This window comes from Dasypus novemcinctus, chromosome 31, assembly GCF_030445035.2.
Source record: "Dasypus novemcinctus isolate mDasNov1 chromosome 31, mDasNov1.1.hap2, whole genome shotgun sequence".
Lineage (NCBI taxonomy): Eukaryota > Metazoa > Chordata > Mammalia > Cingulata > Dasypodidae > Dasypus > Dasypus novemcinctus.
The window spans coordinates 41,201,399-41,219,857 of NC_080703.1; the positions used below are offsets into that span (position 1 = coordinate 41,201,399).

The following is an 18,459-nucleotide window of genomic DNA, read 5'->3' on the forward strand; positions in this document are numbered from 1 at the left end:
ACAGCAAAATAGCAGTGCAGGGGGAGGGGGAGGAGAAGAAAAAAATGCTTAAAAAAAAAAAAAAGACAGCTATGGTGTCTCAGGCAGTTTTACATTAATTAGTCCATCATCCCGAGGTTGTCGAGAACCTACTAAAAGGAAAATAAAGGCAATCCAGACAAGCACCTTATTTTTGACTAAGTTCTTCTGCAGCTCATTGATGGTGTAGAACATTTTGCAAATGAGAGATTTTTCAAGTTAGGGTTTCACTGAAAGCACAAACTGCTAATGGAGAAATATCAGAAAACATCTTTTTAATGTGAACACACAGCACACAATGAAAAACTATTTACAAAGCGTTGCTTCCAGAGGGGTTGCTCTGAGATCGTCTTCGGCCAGGTGACCTCGGCCCGCCTGCACGTCCCCCTCGCAGGTGAAGGCTGACCAGGTACCCTGGGAATTCAGGAACCTGTTCTAGAACATTCTCTGTAGGAAGTATGGCTCAGCAAGCACGCGTCCAACCCTCACGGCCCGGAGACCGGCCGTCACGCGGACGTCCACCGTGTGGGTTCTGATTTTCTCCAATAAATACTAACCTGACCCTCCACTTAAACCTTAAATTGTTTTCAGTTAGGAAAATGTCTGTTTCTCGATGGAGCTAGAGTGAGTAACCTGTTCTTCACACAGGAACTGAGTTATGATGCTTTTGTATACAAATATAGCCTATTTTTGCCAGGAATATGATTTCTCGGTAGAGAGTGCACCTGCCTTCACACGCAGGGCTGCTACAGACATTCACAGTTTTAATCGACGGTAATGAGCTATTCCAGTTGTGCTTTAAAATTCCAAATATGACCATCCTTAGTGAGTGCAAAGCGGACTGCAGCCGGTCCTGGGGGCGGCCGCTCCGGCACGACGTGCGGGACGGTCACTCAGTCCCCAGCCTCGTCGCTGGACCTCTCCGGGATGGCCTCCAGGCTCCGGCGCGGCTTCTGGCCGTCGGCGTTCTCCGTGCCCGGTTTGTTCAGCCCGCACGACACAGCAGCATAATGGATCTGTTTCAGGTTCTCCAGCGTCTCGTTCTTGGCGTATTTCAGCAGATCCGCTTGTCCCTGTAGCGAAACACGCAACAAGACAGGGTTAGGGCGCGGCTACGCCTGGACCGCGTAGGTCCCCCGCCGAAATGGAAGTATCCGGGCTCAGCGGAGGCGAGCCCATTTCTCATCGGCACTGCAGCCAAAGAGGCCAATTTTAACAAAACAGGAGCTCGTTCTCCCAGTTTTCAGCGCCACCCTGGGGGGCCTGCCATCCCTCAGCCCTTCCTGCAAGTCTGAGCAGAGTTTTGTGTGGACAGGTCGCTCACCCGGGTTCAAACGACACCGCCCGTTACTTATCAGGCCGACCGCGGTGTCTTCCTTTTAAGATCTGCTTCTCTAACTTTTTATTCTTTTCATACAAATTTACGCCAGGTTGCATATAATAGTTTCGTGTAAATTTACAAAGAGGCCCTTTTCCTTTCCTGGGTGTCACCTCGCAGAGTGGCAGTAAAATAGCAAAACGAGGAAACCGACACTGGCACGTGTCGTTGATGCCGCCGCATGACGTGCAGATTCACGCGACCACCGCCACCGAGACACGGAGCGAGCCCACCAGCAGAGCTCGCGCCACGCCACGGCGGCGTGGTCGCGGCCCCCGGCCCTGCCCGCCGTCCTCGCCTCTGAAGACGAGCTTCCGAGCGCCCACTGTGTGGGGCAGGTGGCGGCGGCAGGTGCGCGACCGCCCCTCCCCGAGCGCCGGCCGAGCACGGGAGCGAAGGGAACAAATCTCCAAGTCAAACCTTGATTTCTTTCGCGTGGTCTGACCATCGATGGACGGACAGACGGCCCTCCACCCTCACGGGTCGGAACACGACGGGCCGCAGCACAGCCGTGGGGACGCTGGGATTGGGAACAATGGCCACCGGAGGTGCGCGAGCTCGGCCCTGGGGACCGGGACCCCACGTTGAAGGGCGTGACCTGGGGCCACCGAGCCGCCTCCGTGGCCTCTGCCACGAGATCAGCAGCCTCTCCCTCGTGGCACCCGCAAAGCTGGCCCCGGGCCTCACCAAACGTCGCCGTGGGGACCCGAGCCGTCAGCCCAGGCTTTCCAGAGGCCTACCGAGCTAGCACCCCGCTTCTCTACCGGTTCTACTGCGCGCTGGGACTTACCCTGCCTTCCGCTGGCAGCTCGCGCTCCCTAGACCATCGCCTTCTCTCCTTTGGTCTCCTCCGTCCAGCTGTTCCTTCCCGCCCCCGGGGCCTCAGTTTACTCTGGATTTCCCCCTAGGGCTCCCCCACGGCCGGCTTTCTCCGTGTCCTTACATCCTGGGCCCTGCCCCGCCTCTCGCCTTCGCGTCCCTGCTGAACTGCTTCCCGGGCCGAGGTCCCTCGGGTGTCCTGTCCCAGGACAGCCGTTACAGCGGGAGCCGCCGAGCAGGGACGGAGCCCCGACCGGGGTGAGCTCCCTCAGGCCCGCGCACGGCTGCCGCCGCCCTCGGCTGGCTGACCTCCCTGCCCGAGGGACCGTCAGCCGGTGACCGTGAGCAGGGGCTCCGCTGCCGGGCCGGACGGAAGGATGGTCGCCTCCCTTCACCCCTGCTCGTCCCTGCACCCGCGGAAGGGACCTTCTCCAGCTGCGCTGGCTGTACAGGGAGAGCAGAGCTGCCGGGAAGAGCACTTCTTGCTAAGCGGTCTGTTTGCCCTCACACACAGGATGGCTGGACACGCGGTTTTCGTAGGCTGTCGTTAGCTGCCCTCTCTTGCTTTAGAACACCAAATACGGTTTTTATTAGCAAAAAGGAGCAGGTCTTTGAAATGCCAACCCACGCCTCCTCTTGAATTCCATGTGGAGCCCCTGTACCCCCTCTTGGACCCCACGTGGAGCCCCTGAACCCCGTACCCCAGCCCCAGGACCTGCACCCCCTCTTGGTCTCCATGTCGAGCCCTGAGCCCCGTACCCCAGCCCTGTGCCCCCTCTTGGACCCCACGTGGAGCTCCTGAACCCCGTATCCCAGCCCTGCACCCCCTCTTGGTCTCCACGTGGCGCCCCTGAACCCCTGTACCTCAGCCCTGCACCCCCTCTTGGACCCCACGTGGCGCCCTGACCCCCGTACCCCAGACCTGCGCCCCCTCAGCCAAGGCAGCCCCTTCCTGCGCTGACCTGGCCCCCCACCCTGGTGTCTCAGGGCTCCCCTCCCCCCAGGACCCCGCGCCCCTCCAGCGCAGCCCCTGCCGCTGCTCGCCGCCCCGTGCCGACCGAGGCCTCCCTGCTGGGTCAGGGGCCTCCTGCTGGGCCCGGCTCAGAGCTGGGGACCCCACTGAGACCAGGTCAACGCGCCCACCTGCCCGCCAAGCCGCCAGGGCTGCCCCGACTCGGGGCAAAGCCTTCGCCCCCCCTGCCCCGGGGCTCGAGGGGGCACCCCCTGCTCCCCCGTCCACTTCTCAGCGCCGCTCGCCCTGACCCCCTAAAACCAGGACCCCGCCTCCTGCCTGCCTTGTCAGACACCGACTGCCCTGAATGTACTCTGGACCCGTCTGTCTGTCTGTCCACAGGGCAGGGCTTCCTCTCGCGATCCCGGGGGACCCCGCGGGCCTGGGGTGCTGCTGGGCACTCCAGAGGCTCCAGAGGAGCTGCTGAAGCAGGTAAAGTAGGGCGCCCTCTCCCCTTGACCGCTGCGCCCCGACAAGCCCATCCTGACCTCTGCGCCGATGGAGGCGGCACAAACACGCACCTGGGGCCTCGGGACTCTGTCCTCCCACCCACAGCCGCAGCTCCAGGGCTGTCCAGGGGCCACGTACAGACCTACTTCAAGGTCCCCAGGTGTTTAGAGCAAACCCCGACGCGCGGGAGAACGGCGTGGTAACAGTTGGTGTCACATGGCCGAACCTCGTGTCTCCCAAGTCGGGGCTGCGCCACGGACAGAGCAGGCCCCCGGTGCGCTGCGGGGACAGGCACGGGCCTGGCGGGTGGCACCTGCTGGACCATCCGCATCGCGGATCTAAGACGCCACCGCCGCCTGCCGCTGGGCGTAGGGACACCTCCGGCCCGGTGGCGGTGGACGCTGTCCTGTCACTGCCCCGGAGGACACAGCGGGCCACCGGGCGTCCGGCCGGAGGTGGAACCGGCGCTGCAGGCCGCGGGGGGCAGCTCAGAGCCACGGGCTTCCCGCTTCCTCACGCGCTCACCGCCGCTCCCGTCCACGCAGGTCCTCGCGGCCCTGGCACGGGACGTCCAGGGCTCCTGGGCTCAGGGCTGGGGCGGGGCCGGGCTCTCGCGGCCACGTCGGGGAGCACAGCAGGGTGAACACCCGGCCACCACCCCCCGTGTCCGCCGCCCCCCAGCCGCCGCCCCGTGTGCCAGCCACACCCAGTCACCACCCCGTGTGGCCACCACACCTGGCCACCGCCCCCGTGTCCACCGCCCCCGGCCGCCACCCCCCGTGTCCGCCGCCCCCCGGCTGCCGCCCCGTGTGCCAGCCACACCCAGTCACCACCCCGTGTGGCCACCACACCTGGCCACCGCCCCCGTGTCCACCGCCCCCGGCCGCCACCCCCCGTGTCCGCCGCCCCCCGGCTGCCGCCCCGTGTGCCAGCCACACCCAGTCACCACCCCGTGTGGCCACCACACCTGGCCACCGCCCCCGTGTCCACCGCACCCGGTCGCCACCACCCCGTGTGTCCACCTCACCTGCCGTCGCCCCCCATGTCCGCCGCCCCGTGTCCACCACGGGCGCCCCCTCGTGTCTCGGGGGCTGAGCATTGCAGGCACGTTGGGGTGCAGCCGTTTCCTGAGGCTACGACCAGCAGTCCCCACGCACGGCTCTGACTCCGGCTGGAGCTGGCGCAGGTTCTGTGTCCTGCCACCTTCTAAAGGCTCTTCTGTCCAGCCACCGGCGCAAGGAGAACACGGCGCCTTCTTTCCAGGGGAGAGGCACCCCGACTTCTGCCACCAGCCCATGCAATGGCAATATGGCCGGGGCTTGAGGGCCAGTAGAAGGCTCCCCCAAACCACACTCGGGGGGGGGGTGTCTGGAGGGACGGGGTCCATCGGGCCTCGGGGGTCTGGGGGAAGGGGGGCCTCGGGGGTCTGGGGGCTCACAAGCAGTCCCGGGCCTCGAGGGTCTGGGGGCTCACGAGCAGTCCCGGGCCTCGGGGGTCTGGGGGCTCACGAGCAGTCCCGGGCCTCGGGGGTCTGGGGGCTCACGAGCAGTCCCGGGCCTCGGGGGTCTGGGGGCTCACGAGCAGTCCCGGGCCTCGGGGGTCTGGGGGCTCACGAGCAGTCCCGGGCCTCGGGGGTCTGGGGGCTCACGAGCAGTCCCGGGCCTCGGGGGTCTGGGGGCTCACGAGCAGTCCCGGGCCTCGAGTGTCTGGGGCTCACGAGCTGTCCCGGGCCTCGGGGGTCTGGGGGAAGGGGGGCCTCGGGGGTCTGGGGGCTCACGAGCAGTCCCGGGCCTCGGGGGTCTGGGGGAAGGGGGGCCTCGGGGGTCTGGGGGCTCACGAGCAGTCCCGGGCCTCGAGGGTCTGGGGGCTCACGAGCAGTCCCGGGCCTCGAGGGTCTGGGGCTCACGAGCAGTCCCGGGCCTCGGGGGTCTGGGGCTCACGAGCAGTCCCGGGCCTCGGGGGTCTGGGGGCTCACGAGCAGTCCCGGGCCTCGGGGGTCTGGGGCTCACGAGCTGTCCCGGGCCTCGGGGGTCTGGGGGCTCACGAGCAGTCCCGGGCCTCGGGGGTCTGGGGGCTCACGAGCAGTCCCGGGCCTCGGGGGTCTGGGGGCTCACGAGCAGTCCCGGGCCTCGGGGGTCTGGGGGCTCACGAGCAGTCCCGGGCCTCGGGGGTCTGGGGGCTCACGAGCAGTCCCGGGCCTCGGGGGTCTGGGGGCTCACGAGCAGTCCCGGGCCTCGGGGGTCTGGGGGCTCACGAGCAGTCCCGGGCCTCGGGGGTCTGGGGGCTCACGAGCAGTCCCGGGCCTCGGGGGTCTGGGGCTCACGAGCTGTCCCGGGCCTCGGGGGTCTGGGGGCTCACGAGCAGTCCCGGGCCTCGGGGGTCTGGGGGCTCACGAGCAGTCCCGGGCCTCGGGGGTCTGGGGGCTCACGAGCAGTCCCGGGCCTCGGGGGTCTGGGGGCTCACGAGCAGTCCCGGGCCTCGGGGGTCTGGGGGCTCACGAGCAGTCCCGGGCCTCGGGGGTCTGGGGGCTCACGAGCAGTCCCGGGCCTCGGGGGTCTGGGGGCTCACGAGCAGTCCCGGGCCTCGAGTGTCTGGGGCTCACGAGCTGTCCCGGGCCTCGGGGGTCTGGGAGAAGGGGGGCCTCGGGGGTCTGGGGGCTCACGAGCAGTCCCGGGCCTCGGGGGTCTGGGGGCTCACGAGCTGTCCTGGGCCTCGGGGGTCTGGGGGCTCACGAGCAGTCCCGGGCCTCGGGGGTCTGGGGGAAGGGGGGCCTCGGGGGTCTGGGGGCTCACGAGCAGTCCCGGGCCTCGAGGGTCTGGGGGCTCACGAGCAGTCCCGGGCCTCGAGGGTCTGGGGCTCACGAGCAGTCCCGGGCCTCGGGGGTCTGGGGCTCACGAGCAGTCCCGGGCCTCGAGGGTCTGGGGGCTCACGAGCAGTCCCGGGCCTCGGGGGTCTGGGGCTCACGAGCTGTCCCGGGCCTCGGGGGTCTGGGGGCTCACGAGCAGTCCCGGGCCTCGGGGGTCTGGGGGCTCACGAGCAGTCCCGGGCCTCGGGGGCCTGGGGGCTCACGAGCAGTCCCGGGCCTCGGGGGTCTGGGGGCTCACGAGCAGTCCCGGGCCTCGAGGGTCTGGGGCTCACGAGCTGTCCCGGGCCTTGGGGGTCTGGGGGAAGGGGGGCCTCGGGGGTCTGGGGGCTCACGAGCAGTCCCGGGCCTCGGGGGTCTGGGGGAAGGGGGGCCTCAGGGATCTGGGGGCTCACGAGCAGTCCCGGGCCTCGGGGGTCTGGGGGCTCACGAGCTGTCCCGGGCCTCGGGGGTCTGGGGGCTCACGAGCTGTCCCGGGCCTCGGGGGTCTGGGGGCTCACGAGCAGTCCCGGGCCTCGGGGGTCTGGGGGAAGGGGGGCCTCGGGGGTCTGGGGGCTCACGAGCAGTCCCGGGCCTCGGGGGTCTGGGGGCTCACGAGCAGTCCCGGGCCTCGGGGGTCTGGGGCTCACGAGCTGTCCCGGGCCTTGGGGGACTGGGGGCTCACGAGCAGTCCCGGGCCTCTGGGGTCTGGGGGAAGGGGGGCCTCGGGGGTCTGGGGGCTCACGAGCAGTCCCGGGCCTCGGGGGTCTGGGGGCTCACGAGCAGTCCCGGGCCTCGGGGGTCTGGGGCTCACGAGCTGTCCCGGGCCTCGGGGGTCTGGGGGCTCACGAGCTGTCCCGGGCCAGCAGGGCTGCAGCTCCTGCCCCTAGCGGGGAAGGCTGCTGGGGTGGCCGGGCCGCGGCCCCCTTGTCCATGAGGGCAGGCGGGGGACGCAACAGGCTGTCGGGTGTCTGGGGCCGCCTGCGCCCCCGGGACAAGAGGCGGGGGACGGGCCTGGGGGCGGGAAGGACGCAGGTGACAGGCCGCCCGACGAGCCCCTGCCCGTAGCCCCTTGGCTCTGGGTTCCCATGTCCTGCGCCCCGGCCAGGCCTCCCTGCGGCTCTCCTGCCCCCACGAGCCCCTGGCAGCCCTGTTGCCCCCCCAGGCTGCGCGGGGACGGCACAAGGTCCCCTCTGCTATGTCTCACCCCGAGGTACCCCACGGCCCCCCTGCCCGGAGGCCACCGCCCATTGCTGGCCTGTGGGTGACGGGAGCGCAGCCCAGCAGGGAACCCCGACCTCAGGAAACACCTGGAGTCATCCTGTCCTGGGGACGGGACCCATCGGCCACCAACACGGGGCCGGCCACGCGCCATGTGCAGACTGTCATGTCTCTTTGGTCGAGCTCTGACGCTGAAACGCAGAGGCAGGGTCCACCTGGGGCAGTGGCGAGGGCGCGTGGAAAGGGCCCGGCTGGCCGGGGACACAGCCTGGTGGGATCTGGGGGCCCCCGCCTTGCTCAGCCCTTCTCACCCCTCCCCTGCAGAGAAGCCCGCGGGCCCTGAGTCCCCACAGCCTGGGCGAGGGACCGGCGTGTGCGTCCCCAGATGCCAGGCCCGCTGGACTGCTTTGCGCTCCTCTGCCTTCGTCGCGTGCCTGCATCCGGCTGACGCTGGATGGAGTGGACCACACGCAGGGACCGCCTCTCCACTCCCCTCTTCCACCCCGGGGGGCGAAGGGGTGCAGGGGCGAGGCCAGGCATCCTGCGAGAGCGGAGAGGAGAGACCCGTCGTGGTTCCGCCCCTCGCCTCCACCTGTGGCTTCTGTCTACGCGAGGCCGGCGGCCGGCCGAGCGCACCTGCCCTGGTGCCTTCCGCCTTTATGCCCAAAGCTGGGGTGTTTCATCTTGATCACACCTGCCCCCAATGCCCAAAGTGCTGTACGAAGGCTGCAAACACTTAAATGTAAGATTAAACTTAAATGCCGAGCGCAGGCCTTTCCCTTCCGAGGCAATGCCAGGCTTCAGAGAGCAAAGACGGGGGGCGAGGGAGGGCAGGCGGGGCCTGGGACCGCAGCAGGGCAGGAGGCTGAGGAGGGGGCAGCACACGCAGCCCCCGGGCCGGGGAGAGGCCAGCACCTGCGCGGGGAGCAGGCTGTCACCTGCAGATCCGGCCAGGGGTGATTGCCACAACCTAGCAAAGCCAGCTGGGGGTCCAGGGACCCGGGCAGGGGCGGGGAGGGGGGCGGGAAGGGGGGGACCCTGAGGACGCCAGGGCGACGGGGCGCTCAGACGGGCCCTTGCTCGCCCCACGAATCCTTTAGGCACACAAGCCGCGTAATCCTCAGCTGGAGAATCACAAACCCCACACTGGTGGGACGCAAATGCTGGCGGCTTGACCATACTTTAGATGCATCGGCCAGAGCCGCCCGCCTAACGGCAGACGCGGCTGTAGCTTCATTTTCTGGACCATTCGGCAGAGCTGACACACTCGATGGCTTTTCGTCAACCACAGCTTTTCAGGAAAGCAGGGGATGTAATACGGCCCACCTAAAAACAACTGGAAGACGCTAGCACAAATAGGGCAGAGCAGCCGTGCGCCAGCACCACCGCGGTCTCATGGAAAGGAGACAAACGCCGGCCTTGCACTCCTCAAGGTAAGCGTGCCGTCCCAGGTAAAAACGACGAGAGTCCGTGTCAGCATCTAACCAAGTGCAAAAAACGTCCGGTTTATTTCTGGAGGCACGAGGCTTATGTTCCCGAAGAGAACAACCCCGAACTGCTCTCAGGGCCGGGTTTCTGTCTCGTTTCTGAGCGTGGAGTGGCACGGCCGCGACGCCCCTGGAACGGTGAGCGCCGCCTTCAAGTTCACGGCACAGACGGAGGCCGTGAAAGCCAAGACGACTGTGGCCGCCGGTAACACTTTTCAGGGGCAGGGCGCGGGGCCTGGGACGTCCTGGCCACGCGTGTCACGAGGACAATGCCAGAGCAGAGCCCTGCGGAGGGGGGGGGAGGGCACGCGGCCCCCTCGGCTAGAGTCTGCAGAAGGGGCTGAGGCGTCGGAGCCGGATCAGGAGGCCCGAGAAGGCGGGAGAGCCAGCGCGTGCCTGGAGGTGGGAGAGGGGGCAGGACTATCTGCTGCGTGGAGGGCACGGCCACGGCCAGCGAGGGGACACCGGGACGTCCGTTTCCGAAGCTGCTAAGCCAGAGCGGAGCGAAACTCCGCGGCCAGGAGGGCCGGCGCTCTCCGCAGCCCGGGAGGGGCTCCCCGTGGCCGGGCGCCCCACTGGACGGTGCAGTGGCTTTGGGGGTCGCAGGTTCACGGCGTCTCCCCACGTCTCGCGAGCCCGCCCGAGGGAGACTGCTTCCTTCTGGGCTCTGCTGTTGGGGGGGGTCCCCTGCAGAGAGGGTCCCGTACCCCTCCCGCCCCACAGGCCGGCGGCTCGCCACCTCCGCGCGCCTTGATCCTGGGCCAGCTTCGGTCGGGAAAGCAGGGCCAGGCGACGCGGTGCCACCTCCTCAGCGCCTAGCAGGCCCAGGGAGAGGCCGGGGCTGGACCGCCAAGTCAAGACGGGCCACAGGGAGAGAGAGAGAGAGCGAGCGAGGGACGCGTGGCACCCAGATGTCCCAGCCCGGCTGCCCCCCACCTGAAGCGAGAGCAGGAGGCCTCCCGCCCGAGTCGCCCAGCGCAGACTCGGGGAGCGCGTCCCTCGCCGTGGCCTCCGGCCGCTGGGTCTGGAGCAGCGCGTGAGACAGCGCTCTAAGACAGAAACATCCACACAGGCGGCCGCACTCCGTGCCACGTGGCACCTCCGGTGGGCGGAGCCAGGGAGACCCAGGGACACTTGACACGAAAGGCCGGGCTGCAGGGCCTCGGCTGGAGCCGAGAGGGTAGGTCAGGCTCCTCGCTGGGGAGTCGGGATCCGCTGCCTGAGATTAAAGGTCAGCAGGTGCAGCTGGACCAGCCCGAGGCAAGGCCACGCCACAGAGCAGCAGAAGAGCAGAGGGACCGGAGGCGCAGACCCCAAGGCGAGCTGCGAGACCACCGCGTGGGGAGGGACAGGAGCGGCTCCCTGGGGGCCTGGAGTCCGCCTGGCGCCCACGAGGTGGGCCTGGGGTGGCCGAGAGCCCCGTGGGCTAAGCCAGCGTCGCCTGCCCCCCGTGAGCCGGCCGGACTGAGGTCCCTGCTCCTTGCAACCAAAGCAGATGGATTCAAACAGTCTTCTGCGAAAGACTATCATGTCAGGAATGGCGATGAGTAAGAACAGTGAACATGACCACCAGTTCAGTGAAGAGCTTTGCAAATGGGAAAGGAGGGCCGGAGAAATCCCTGATGAAGCTGGTGGGCTGAAAAGGCATTATGGAATCTCCTTCTCCCATTCTTGAGGAAAGGAGCAAAAATAGTAAAGACAGGCCAAGCCGACAATGACCACCACCGACACAAGCAGCAACCCAACGACTGACTAAACTTCTAGAACTCGCAGAGATCATCCTGGCACGTCCCAGAGCTCGTAAATATCCTCTGACACCAATAAAACCGGAGCGAGAGATGCAAACTGAGTGAGGGTCCTTCTCCTTTCACTGCTGTTTGAGGAGCGCCAAAAGAGAGGGCAGCCAAAGGATGGGAAGAAAGCTGTGACCTGGAAATGTTAAGACCGGGACCGACAAGCCACTCAACAACCAAACTTATACGACAACAACCTAACACAACACAGGACGGCGTGCCAACAAGGGTGCCCAGCTCCTGCCGAGGGGAAGGTTCCAGGCTGCAGGAGGTCGGCCCCCAGCAGGGCCCCTGGTCTCGGGGAACTGAGGGACAGCGTTTGCAGCTCAGGGAGACCCAGGTAACCAGATTTTGAAGGGAAGAGTAGTGGAGAGGAGGGAGCTAGAGAGAGAGAGATGTAGGAAGGTTCCCTCAAATCTTCACAACCACGTGTGAAGAAAGCACCAAGGCAAGGAAAGACCCTCCAAGAAGAAGGCGGGGAAATAGCCACCAGGGTCCCCCAGGGCCAGGATTCACGCCCCCAGCCAGTGCTGAAGACCTCCTGAGATGAGGGCAGGCTCTCTGAAGAAGAGATCACGTCATCCAGGAGCAGAAACTGTGAGCGAACAGAGTGGGGGAGCTGGTGGACGAGAGGGGCAATGGAGAGAGGGTGCAAGGAAGAGAGGGGCGATGGAGAGAGGGTGCAAGGAAGAGAGGGGCGCTGGAGAGAGGGCGCAAGAAAGAGAGAGGTGATGGAGAGAGGGCGCAAGGAAGAGAGAGGCAATGGAGAGAGGGCGCAAGTAGAGAGGGGCGATGGAGAGAGGGCGCAAGTAGAGAGGGGCGATGGAGAGAGGGCGCAAGGAAGAGAGAGGCGATGGAGAGAGGGCGCAAGTAGAGAGGGGCGATGGAGAGAGGGCACAAGAAAGAGAGAGGCGATGGAGAGAGGGCGCAAGGAAGAGAGGGGCGATGGAGAGAGGGCGCAAGAAAGAGAGAGGCAATGGAGAGAGGGCGCAAGTAGAGAGGGGTGCTGGAGAGAGGGCGCAAGTAGAGAGGGGCGATGGAGAGAGGGAGCAAGGAAGAGAAAGGCGATGGAGAGAGGGCGCAAGTAGAGAGGGGCGATGGAGAGAGGGCGCAAGGAAGAGAGGGGCGATGGAGAGAGGGCGCAAGTAGAGAGGGGCGATGGAGAGAGGGCGCAAGGAAGAGAGGGGCGCTGGAGAGAGGGCGCAAGGAAGAGAGGGGCAATGGAGAGAGGGCGCAAGGAAGAGAGGGGCGCTGGAGAGAGGGCGCAAGGAAGAGAGGGGCGATGGAGAGAGGGCGCAAGTAGAGAGGGGCGATGGAGAGAGGGCGCAAGGAAGAGAGGGGCGCTGGAGAGAGGGCGCAAGTAGAGAGGGGCGCTGGAGAGAGGGCGCAAGGAAGAGAGGGGCGCTGGAGAGAGGGCGCAAGGAAGAGAGGGGCGCTGGAGAGAGGGCGCAAGGAAGAGAGGGGCGCTGGAGAGAGGGCGCAAGGAAGAGAGGGGCGCTGGAGAGAGGGCGCAAGGAAGAGAGGGGCGATGGAGAGAGGGCGCAAGAAAGAGAGAGGCGATGGAGAGAGGGCGCAAGAAAGAGAGAGGCAATGGAGAGAGGGCGCAAGTAGAGAGGGGCGATGGAGAGAGGGCGCAAGTAGAGAGGGGCGATGGAGAGAGGGCGCAAGGAAGAGAGGGGTGATGGAGAGAGGGCGCAAGAAAGAGAGAGGCAATGGAGAGAGGGCGCAAGTAGAGAGGGGCGATGGAGAGAGGGCGCAAGTAGAGAGGGGCGATGGAGAGAGGGCACAAGAAAGAGAGAGGCGATGGAGAGAGGGCGCAAGGAAGAGAGGGGCGATGGAGAGAGGGCGCAAGGAAGAGAGGGGCACTGGAGAGAGGGCACAAGGAAGAGAGGGGCGATGGAGAGGGTGCAAGGAAGAGAGGGGCGCTGGAGAGAGGGCGCAAGGAAGAGAGGGGCGATGGAGAGAGGGCACAATCTCCAGAACTGTCCCCAGAGAAGGGCCAAATCAGCCCTCGAGGAAAGACTGTTCTGGACTTCCCCTAATAAAGCTCAAAAAGCAAGTCTTAAAGGGATAAACTAACTCCAAGTAACTTAAGTGCACACCAGAACAAGGCCCAACAGTATCTAAAAGAGTACCACAAAATCCAGCACTCAAAACAGGAAATTCATAATTCTGGCGTCCAAGGTAATATATCAAGTAAACAAATACAAAGAAGCAGGAAAAGAGGACCCATAACCAGGAGAAAATTCAAACAAAAGAAACAGATCCATAAATTATAAAGTTAGTAGACAAGGGCATTAAAAACGGTCATTATAAGTATATTCTGTATGTTCAAGAAGGAAGAGAACATGTTGAGAACGAAGAAGAGAGAAATGAGGATAATACTACTCAAAATGAACTTTGAGAAATACAGCATTTGCGATAAAACATATCCTGGATAGGATTAATGAGAGATTAGGAGATACAGAAGACATAGCAAGATTGCTTGAAGACATAGGAATAGAAACTATCAATCATTTTTAAAATCACTGGAAAAAGGACTTACAAACAAATGAGTAGAGCATTCATGACTGAGGGACAATGCAAAGCAGCCTCATATATAATATTATAATTGGGAGTCCTAGGAGAAGAGAAAGGGTGAGATAGAAAAAAATATTTAAAGAACCAAATGGCTGAAAAATTTCCAAGTTTGATGAAAACCATAAGCCAACCTATCCAAGAATCACAACAAACCTCAAAAAAGCAGCATAAAGAAAACCACACCAAGGCCCTTCATAATAATAAAAAAAGCTAAAAAAAAAAAAGATGCACAATATCACCTATTTTAGCAAAGTGAAAATTAAAACTACAAAGAGTTACTTCCGTACACTCACTAAAAGGGCTAAACTGACAATATCAGGTGGTGACCAGGAGGTGGAGCAACTCTCATAATTAGGTGGGGGCTGGGGGAATGCAAAATGAAACTGTTTTTTTTGAAAAGCACTGACAGTTTCTTATAAAGTCAGACACACACTTGCCACATGACCCCAGTTTTACTCCTAGGTCTTTACTCAATAAAAAGAAAAGCATATGCCCAGAGAAAGACCGAATGTGAACATTCACTACAGCTTTACTCGTAACTGTTAAAAATTGGAAAGTACCCAAATGTTTATCCATGATGAATGTGTAAACAAACGGATACATCCATAAAATAGATTACTATTGAGCAAATAACAAAAATGAATCACTGAAACATTCACTTGAAGGAACCTCATTTCATTATGGTAAATGGAAGAAGCTGGGCATAAGACTATATACTGTGTAACTTCATTTATAGGATGTTCTAAACAGGTGAAACTATAGCGCTAGAAATCAGAGCAGTGACTGTCAGGGATAGGGGAGACTCACTCCAAGGAGGCACAAGGCACCTTTGGGGGTGGAAACTATCAATTGTGGTGGCAGTTGCACAACTACAGATTTGTCAAAACTCATCCCATTGCTGGTTTAAAATAGGAACACTTTGTTTTATTGAATTATACCCCAATAAAGCTGGGGTGTATCTAATAGGCATGAGGTCTGGAGGACTGGCTTCTGAATTAGCAAAGCAACCCAAAACCTCTGCAAATGAATTACACCCTCTTCCCAACTACGCAGCGGAAATCCTCGGGCGGGACATTTTACAGACTCTGAGAAGAGAAAGCTGGGGCCAACCAGCCTAGCAAAGCTTGTCCATCATCCCAGCTGAGCTCCTCTTAATGTTTTCATAATCTCTGCTTAACCCCAGAGGAGTCTTTTAGGAAATAAATACATTATGGTTAAAACTGTTCGGCAACTTACTTAGCTCTTTTATGGTTTACTTTTCCTCCGTCAGTGAAGAGAAATATAGTACTTTTTATAAAATTAAAAATAGCGCTTATATAGGAATCTATCAACTGACATACCTTATCTCATAATATCTGAGCTACTACTGCTCGTAGGATGCTATTTTTACACACCATAAGAGAGAAGTAATGCTGCCAATTTAGCGATGACAAAATGCGGAGGCACCCGCAGGTAATCCCTCTGCACTGCCTCACTGTTTCGGGGCCCCCTGTCCCCTCTCTCAGGATGACCCCTAGACGTCTGTGGGCCCCACGAGGGCCGCTGTCCCTCTGTCCGCCCGGAGGGCTGCCGTCTCTCCAGACCGCTGCACAGTGAACACGGCGATGGGGTCTCAGAGACCGCAGCCCTCCTTCAGGAAACTGCTCGAGCTAAACTCAGCCTCCAGTTCAAGGCCCCTCAGGGACTGATTCTTCTAAAAGAAGTTTAAACCTGTGCAACACAGGAACGAAAAAACCCCTCCCATGAAAAGGAAGGACACACATCTCTCCAATTCCTCCCCGTTCCTCACTCAGGTTCTAACAGACTCAGATACCATCTGTAGCAAATACCCTGGAAATTTTCACAAGATCCATTACCCCCTCTTAGAAATCTGTTTCCACACAAGAGAGGTGTCGATTCTCTTTGCCCGGACATAATTTGGAAGAAAGGTTTCCTTGGTGTAACTATGGGGCTACTTCTAAGACCTGCCAGGACACTTTGGTGAACTTTTCATTCACAGATGACCAGGAGCCCGGGTGCTGTGGCTCAGCGCCCAGTGCTGCTCTAACTTCCAAGTGCATGCAGATCACCTGGGGACCTGGTAAAATGCAGCTAGCACACGCTCTAACCAGCTCCCAGGGCTGCTGCTGGCCCACGGGCCACACCTGGGCAGCCACGTCAGGTGCAGGGCAAGGCTTGGCCCCTACATCTACATTTGCCTACAGCAAAAGAAACGCACAGGGCTTGACTACGGGGATATTTTTCCCTCCGAAGTTTGCAGGAAATTTGTAGTGTACCCCCCCGCTCTGGTCGGAAGTGACTCAGCAAGTTGTAAAGCCAAAATTCCATTTCACTGTCAATTCTTACGTCTGCTGGTTACTGAACCGCAAAGCAGCAGAGCTAAATTCTAAGCAGAAGATGTAGAGATTAAGAAAAAAGTACATGTGTAGGAAGGAAGTGCTTGAAGAAGTCAAGGAAATGATTTTAATTATAACAATGAATAGGGGTTCAACGTGAGAAAATGCAAGTCGGCTAGCTCTGGAAAAGATCCTTTTCATTAAATCAAATGAGAAAACTCGTGTCAGCTGCAGGGATGGCGCTTTTACTTGAGGGAGAATGAGGAAATGAAAAGAGGCCTCTGTGATAATGTCCTCACAGCCTTCACTTCAACCAAGCAGAAAGTTTGGAGGTGAAAACCAGACAGTAATTTTACATTTAGCTGTCTAAGATCCAGAGGGAAATAACTTCTCTGATTATTATTCCAGTTCCCAAGCACGGAGAAGAAGAAATGTAGAGACCATTGAGACCAAATGTGAAAAAGTTTCAAGGTGTGTACATAGCATTATTTTAAAAATCATGCCATATTATCTATAGCACTGACCAAAAATAAGAGGCAAAGAATGTCGGGCAAGATGCCAACAGTGTCTCTGGATAGTGTTTACTTCTGCTTATTGCTATTTTGAAATTCTCTACGAGATGCATTTTTATAATAAAAATAAAAGTTACTTTATAAGTTTTAAAAAAATGGTCATGCCAATATAGATGATAGATGGATAGATGATAGGTAGATGGAGAGATGGATGGGAGAGATAGATAAAGAAACAGATAGGTATAGAAATATAACATAGATAGAGCTGGCTTTTCTCCCTTGAGGGATAATTTCTCCCAAACAGCAGTTCTTTTACCTATTTCCTTCCATTCTTTCCCATCTGGGGGTGGGGGGGATCATAGTAAGGCTGAGAAAATACTTTACAGTGTTAAATCAAATTTGAGTAACTTGAGTCTTTAATTCCCAGCCCTTCCTCGGTAATCACGACTTTCTATTTCACAAACCGGAACCCACATTCGTGAACTTTAAAATGCTGCACGAAGGAAATGGCAAGACGCGTTTGTCCCCTGCGGCATCCGTGACGGGGGTTCCGCCGTGACCCCCGCCCACCGCTGTCCCCCCTGCGCTCCCCGGAGAGCGCGGGCATCGGGCTTCCTTGGCGACGCTGTGGCCGAAGGAGCAAATCAAGCGCGAGGACACGGGACCCTGCGAGGCAGACCCCCGCGTGGAAAGAGCCGCGCCCCCCGCCCCCGGCGGGGGGGCCCCTGCCGGGTACCTTCAAGATGGTGATGTTCCAGGTAAAGCTCTCCACCGCCTTCTGCAGCTTCCTCTCCTTCAGGCCCTCCTTGGTGCCGATGCTGTGCAGGTGCTCGTGGAACTCCATGGCTGCAAGAGAAAGGAGAAGGGCCGTTACCCGCCGGCGGGTCCCTGTGCCAGCGAACCGGCCGGGGCAGTTTCTCCAGGTGCAGGGAAAACCCTTCCAGCCTCCAGTGGCATTTCACAGATGTGCCGATTCAAGAACGCGCGTGGCGGTGGACGCCGAGGCGCGCCGGATCCGCGGGGCGAGGCCTCTGGGGCCAGCGACCGCTCTTCACGCGTCGGAGGGTGGACGGGGCGAGGGCGACGGTTTTATTTTGGGGGGGGGGGCTCTGGGACCCAGCGAGGGGTACAGCGGGGCGGCGGGACACAGGGGCGCCGGAGGCAGATTCTGCTCTGCGGAGGCAAGGTGTCGACACCGGGGAGACGAGGCCGGCAGGCAGGTGCTGGCTGTCCCTGAGGAAGGGGCTCGGCTCCGGGGAGGGGGGAGACACGGGTGGCATTCCCACACGGGTCTAAAGCTTTAGATCAAAAGGCAAAGCGCCGGGAAGCGGACTTGGCCCAGTGGTTAGGGCGTCCGTCTACCACACGGGAGGTCCGCGGTTCAAACCCCGGGCCTCCTTGACCCGTGTGCAGCTGGCCCATGCTCAGTGCTGATGCGCGCAAGGAGTGCCCTGCCACGCAGGGGTGTCCCCCGCGTAGGGGAGCCCCACGCGCAAGGAGTGTGCCCCATAAGGAGAGCCGCCCATGTGAAAAAAAAAGTGCAGCCTGCCCAGGAATGGCGCCGCACTCACAGAGAGCTGACACAGCAAGATGACGCAACAAAAGGAGACACAGATTCCAGGTGCCGTGGACAAGAATGCAAGCGGACAAAGAAGAACACACAGCACATGGACACAGAGAGCAGACAACTGGGGGAGTGGGGGGAAGGGGAGAGAAATAAATAAAAAATAAATCTTTAAAAGGAAAGCGCCCCTTGAAAGGAGCAGGAGTTTGGCCCTGCGTCCTCTAAGGGCACAGCGGGCACCGGAGCTGTGCTGGGCCGCCCTGAGCAGCCTTCTGGAGGCTTCCGGAGGCTCGTGGAGGCTGTCGTGATCTGTGACTCACGGTGGAGACCGTAACGGAGCTGTGGGTCCGTGTCTCCCCCCCTCCCCGGGGACTCGTGGGCTCTGAGGGAGCGGGGCTGCTGGACGCGGGTGGGCGTCCTGGAGAGGGGCCCGCGGGGACCCTTAGA

At 61.0% G+C, this 18,459-nt stretch overlaps 1 protein-coding gene across 1 annotated transcript in view; it reads right to left on the reverse strand.

The window, feature by feature from the left end:
• Positions 1 to 276: 276 nt before the first annotated feature.
• The window catches only part of PLCL2 (phospholipase C like 2), a 197,623-nt gene continuing 179,440 nt past the window's right edge, over positions 277 to 18,459 (reverse strand). Inside the window, exons 5-6 of the mRNA XM_058290771.1 lie at positions 17,185 to 17,294; positions 277 to 1,091 (exon numbers count right to left, since the gene is read on the reverse strand). Of these exons, the coding sequence (XP_058146754.1) occupies positions 912 to 1,091; positions 17,185 to 17,294 (290 nt within the window). The 3' untranslated portion in view covers positions 277 to 911. The remainder of the gene's footprint in view (positions 1,092 to 17,184; positions 17,295 to 18,459) is intronic.